We start from the raw sequence: 6,000 nt of genomic DNA, 5'->3' as shown, positions 1-6,000 counted from the left end.
CTAATGAGTGTGATTTTGTTCTCTGTATGAATGTTATTGGGAAGATATATGGTTTTTACCTTTGACTCTTTTTCTTACTTTTTTCACTTTTCTATCAGTCCTCATTTGGTTGTTCTTTCCTATAATTCAGAAATTCAAATGATGCTAACGGTACATGAGAAGCATTACAAGAGAAAACCAAAAGGATGCTGCAAATAAATCCAATATTCAAGAGTGGAAAGATAGACTTTATTAAAATGAAAATAAAGGACAACTGAAAATGATACTTGCTACATAAATATCAAGGGATTAAAATCACTGACATGCCATTAAGACGCGTTATCATTTGGGCTTCTTGGTAGCTCAGTTGGTAAAGAATCAGCCTGTAGTGCAGGGAACCCAAGTTCGACCACTGGTTCAGGAAGATCCCCTGGAGAAGGAAATGGCAACCCACTCCAACATTCTTGCCTGGGAAAACCCATGGACAGAGGAGCCTGGTGGGCTGCAGTCCATGGGGTCGCAAAGATTTGGGCATGACTGAGCCACTAACACTTTGGAAGAATCATTTAAAATTTCTAAGAAAATGAATAGCACCATTAGCACAATGAATGAAGGAGATGAACAGGCAATTGACCACCAAAAACAAACAGGCCAAAACACAAAAGAGCCAAAACCGTGTAGTGGAAATATTCGTACTGCCTGTACTATTCCTGTCACCTATTTGATAAGGTGATCTGTATGCAACCAGATTCCAGCATGAATTTGAGCCTCTGGAAATGTAACTTGCCTCTATCTACTGGTGAAAGTCAAAAATTTGAGTATAAACCTGGGACTATTGATATAAAGTTTTGACTTCTAAATTGACATTGACTCCTGTATTCTGGAGCTTAATGTTTATTTAGCATGGTTGCATGTGTGCAACAACTCCTAGGAATCCTTCCGCTGAAGGACAGCATTCCCCAAGACGGTCTTGATAACTCTCAAAATACATTCTTGTCAGTCTTGACATTGCTGTGAGAATGTTTAAATCTACTAGCAGTTCAAGAAATGAAAATTAATAGCAGAATTACTGAGAGGATTATATAAACTATTGCATGTAAATCACTAAGTGCTTGGTACATTGTAAACATTGCTTAATGTTAGTTATTACTATTATTAAGTTAATACTGTTAATAAAAATATCTCATTTTCATTTTCACTTGTTATATGGACAAGGACTAAATTATATTTTTAACAGCGTTTTATGAGACCTAGTATGCATTCTTAATACATATTTGTAGAATTATTCTTATGATAGTGGTGTGATAGCTATTCTTATGATAGCTGGCGTGGTTTCACTAGCTACAAGGAGCAAATTCACTGTATGCAACTGCAGAGGGGTTCCTGGTGGTTTTTGACTAGGGGTAATGTCAAGTGGTGTGGAGCTTTCTTGAGGGGAAAATGGGAGTTCCTCTGTGAGAGATGATGATGGAATTTGCTTGTTTCTTTCGTTCCAGTATGTGAACTCAGGTGAATTTAATTACAGATTGTTACCTAGTTTTAACCTAGCCAGCCATCACCAAATTATCATATGTCTTGCCAAAAGAGCTGAGAAAATACTTCAGGTCAGTTACAGTTGTAACTGTACAATACAAGGCAATACAATACAAGGGCAAGCACACACTGTTGATTGTTGGACTCATCTTCCTAGCATAAATATCTCCTTAGCAGTCATTTTTGTTTATTTATTTGACCGCATTGGTATCAGTTGCAGCACGTGGGCTCAATAGTCATGGCACATAGGCCCATATGCCCCTCAGCCTGTGGGATCCTAGCTCCCTGGCCAGGGATGGAACCCGCATCCCCTGCCTTGCAAGGTGGATTCTTAACCACTGGACCACCAGGGAAGTCCTCTGTTTAGCAGTTTTTTAAAATTCACTTTTACATCATCCTTTTCAGGTTCAATTTTTGTATATTTTAAAATACTGGATTGGAGTAAAACATATAATACTCTATTGTAAAAACACACATGATACATATAATTACATGATATATTCATACTTCTAACTCAAGCTTAGGTACATCAGCTCCTGATTTGTAAGGGAATGTCCTGGGTTTATTGTGATTTCCTATGTCCTGGGAACCCCCTCAGTCCCATGGAGAACCAGGAATATTAGTTACTCTACAATATTTTATTTTAATAATAGGGATGCATAATCAAAAACTACAGAGACTACAGTTTAAACCATCTTTTCACCATCCTTCAAGGAGTAAGAATGGGATACAACTGACCCAGTTAAAACTGATGAGTCTGATCACTTCTGGAAACTTCAAGCATAGCCTAGTAGGACAAAAAGATCCCCAGAATAATGCACTGTTCAAACCCTGAGTTAACTGCCTTCAGTAATTTGAAAAGACTGAGTACAGAGCTCTTTGTCCAGTAATTCCAAACTGTGTGAAATTGGAGGGTCACTTATGGTCACTATTAAAGCAACATCTTCTCAGAGTAAAAGAATTAAAGTGATGCCAGGCCTTTTAAGATATCCTGTCAAGAGCCTATGGTTATGATCACAAGGAAAAGATATTTTGTTGGTCCAGAATTTTCTCTTCTTGCTAATGAGGGGAAGCCCCACTGGTAAGGCAGAGGCACTCCACCTGCCCAGCCTTTGCTCACAGCTTCAGCATAGATAGAAAGCTCTGCATGTAGAAATCCCATTATCTGAGAACTGCCATTACTTACAAGATCCTGTAGCAGTGCTAATGCAATACTCCCTGACAAATTTTTTTTTTCCAAAATCAGAGGGTATAATTCTGTAAAATTTCATTTTTAAATATGGCCTGTAGAATTTCAATTCATCTACCTAAGGAAACATATGCTCCTGGATGATTAAGGAATCTAAAGAAGTAATAGAATAATTATATTGAAAATCAAAAGATATTTTAATTATTGGAAAAAGTTTAATTAAAAAACCACAAATAGAACAATAAAACAGAAAAGTATACTATGTATATATGTCAATTTACATTTAGCCTATTTCAAACTGCCAGGGTAACTAATTATGAACTCACATTTTAACAATGCAATAGTTAAGCAAATAGCAATGATTTATTTTACTAACATGGTAATGACTCTCCACACCATGCTGATGCTGAGCAGCAGTGTGATGGTTAATGCTGCATGTCAGTGTGGCTAGACTATGGTGGTTGGTATTTGGTCAAACACTAGTCTAGATATTGTTGCAAAGGTATTTTTTAGATATGATTAACATTTACAGTCAGTTGACTTTAAGTAAAGCAGATTACCCTCCACAATGTGGGTGGGCTACAACCAGTGGAAGGCAGACAGATTTCCCAAAGAATGAATTCTGCCATTAGACTGCAATCAGGTTAAAAATACATTTAAAATACATTTACATTTCAAATCATGTAAAATACATTTACAGCATAAAAATATTATGATTTTTAATATTTACAGCTGAGGGAAGTTGGTGGTTGCTTTAGTTGAGAAGAAAAAGATCTAGATCATTTATTTAGTACATAGAAGTCAACTATTCAACATAAGTGACTTAAAAAACTGAATTAATTGAATAATCTGTTTTGTTTGTTTGTTTCTTTCTTTCTTTTTTGGTCTTCAGACAAAAAAATGCCAGAATGCACCAGTTTTTTGGTTTGTATAGATGTTGTTAATTATACTACAGATAATTTTGTACAGGACTTTAAAAGGTATACCTGCATCCTGTTATGTATACAGGGTACATTTAAAAATAAAATCTCCTAAAAGTAAAATTTCCTAATTCTCCCTTTTTGAGTTTAACTGTTCTCATCATTTTCCCCAACTACTGACTATGACCATAATATAACATTACAGGCTATTTGAAACTTTCCTTAATAACATTTTGTTTCTGAATAACGAGGGAACTCTTGAAGAGAACTACTGGCATTTAAGGAAAATACCTACTGTCTGAAATGTTTAATTCTTTAAGTGTACTCTAACTAAAAGACCATCTAGAATATTAGAGAACAAGACTCTTGATACATGTAAAATAATTTTTAAGTCACTTAAGTTTTGCTTTGTTTTATTGCTACCCTTCTATATTATAGTACATCTTTTGAATTAAAAACACATTAAATTTAGATAACAGATAAAGCATTTAGAAGCCTTAGTAATTAAACAGGTAAGAGTTACACTTAACCATAACCTATTTCTTTGTTGTCATGTCAGAGAGTTTCCCTTGTACATAAAAGAGAATTAAAATATTGTCAGAAGGACAGAAATTAGGTACAATGGATTACATGCTATCAGCTGACGTGTCCCTGATGGGTTCCAACCTGGATATCCTGTCAATAAAAACAATATTTAAGAGCTCAGTTTAGTTTCAAGGAGAGGAAGTAATTGAATAAATACTGAAAGATTTTGATACGTACTATGAGGTTTATCACGTTCTTTATTACCTAAAATAGAAAAAAAAATTATACATTAAACTCATTCATTTGCTTTTCTGGCTTTTTGAATAAGATAGTCAACTTAGAAAGTTTAGCTTGGCTTTTTCATTTAAGAAAACTGAAGCCTCCTCTGCAAATCCCATAGTACTTAAAAATCTATATGATGCTCCCTGCCAACAATGTCGTGTCAAAAAATATTTCAAGAACATCTCACATATTGAAGGCAAAAGGCCTGAAACAGACAAAACTATATACAGTAGTTAACTTTATTTTTGACACTGCCATATCCATTTAAAGTCCCAGAAAAATACTATATTTCCTTCATATTGAGGATTTGGATATGAGGATTCTGCAATTTATTATGAGTTTGTTTATTTCATTTATTTTTATTCATTTATTCATGTTTGTGTGTCTACTATGTATTAAGCATGACTCTAGGCTTTGGATATAATGGTTATTAGGAAAAAGTAATGTTCTTTTCCTTATAGAAGTATCAGGGGAGAAAATCTATCATCAACTTTAAAATTGAATAAATGAATATAGGAGATTAAAATATGCCATCAGAGAAAATGATTAGTATGATAAAAAGGGTCAAGAGATAGAAAATAATGAGGAACTTAGTTATGGTCATAGCTAAAATTTATTGAGAGCCTACTTGATTTTGGGAAGATCCCCTGGAGGAGGGCATGGCAACCTACTCCAGTGTTCTTGCCTGGAGAATCCCATGGACAGAGCAGCCTGACTGGCCACAGTCCAGAGGGTCACAAAGAGTTGGACATGACTGAAGCAATTTAGCATGCATGCACTTTATTTTGGTCCCAAATCACTCTGTGTGGTTTATCATATTTAATCCTCTTAGTCACCTCCTGGGTTAAGCCATCTGATCCCAAGGTCTATACATTTAACCATTGTGCTGTATGTCTGCCCCTCAAAAAGGAAGTAAAAAAAGATAGAAATTGACTTTCTATAGAAATTGATCAATAAAAGTCAAAAATCATAGGACTTAATAAGTGGAACACAGCAGAATTAGCAAAGTTAAAAATAGAATGTCATTAAAACGGATAAAACAAAAATGTGTGAAACCCCTCAAAACCTGAGTATCATATAACATTTAAAGAAGTTAAGTTAGTAAACATCTGTAAACACACACACACACCACAACAAAATACTTTTACAGAAAATTTCTCCCAAACATTCCAAAATAAATAATGAGAATCTTAGACAAACTTTAACCAAAATATTAACAGAAGTATTGTTCCCAACTTTCAACTTCTTTTATGAGGCTACTACAAACTTGAAGTCAAAATCATATGAGGAGATATGGAGATGGAAATTATAAGCCAGTCATAATTCTGAAATTAAATCCAAAAACTATAAGTAAAATATTAACAAGAATTTACCTTCTGTGAGGGAAACTTGGGAGCTCCCTGATAGCTCACCTGGTAAAGAATCTGCCTGCAATGCAGGAGACCTCGATTCTATTCCTGGGTTGGGAAGATCTGCTGGAGAAGGGATAGGTTACCCACCCCAGTGTTCTTGGGCTTCCCTTGTGGCTCAGCTGGTAAAGAATCTGCCTGCAGTGTGGGAGACCTGTGTTCG

General features: G+C 35.1%; 1 protein-coding gene across 1 annotated transcript in view; it reads right to left on the bottom strand.

The window, feature by feature from the left end:
- Positions 1 to 4,140: 4,140 nt before the first annotated feature.
- The window catches only part of GLIPR1L1 (GLIPR1 like 1), a 29,817-nt gene continuing 27,957 nt past the window's right edge, over positions 4,141 to 6,000 (bottom strand). The window contains exons 5-6 of the mRNA XM_043878184.1: positions 4,384 to 4,410; positions 4,141 to 4,296 (exon numbers count right to left, since the gene is read on the bottom strand). Coding sequence (XP_043734119.1) covers positions 4,208 to 4,296; positions 4,384 to 4,410 — 116 coding nt within the window. The 3' untranslated portion in view covers positions 4,141 to 4,207. The remainder of the gene's footprint in view (positions 4,297 to 4,383; positions 4,411 to 6,000) is intronic.

Source organism: Cervus elaphus, chromosome 3 (genome assembly GCF_910594005.1).
Source record: "Cervus elaphus chromosome 3, mCerEla1.1, whole genome shotgun sequence".
NCBI classification, from domain to species: Eukaryota; Metazoa; Chordata; class Mammalia; order Artiodactyla; family Cervidae; genus Cervus; species Cervus elaphus.
The sequence above is the reverse complement of the archived record's forward strand: the minus strand, read 5'-3'. Positions and strand labels throughout refer to the sequence as shown.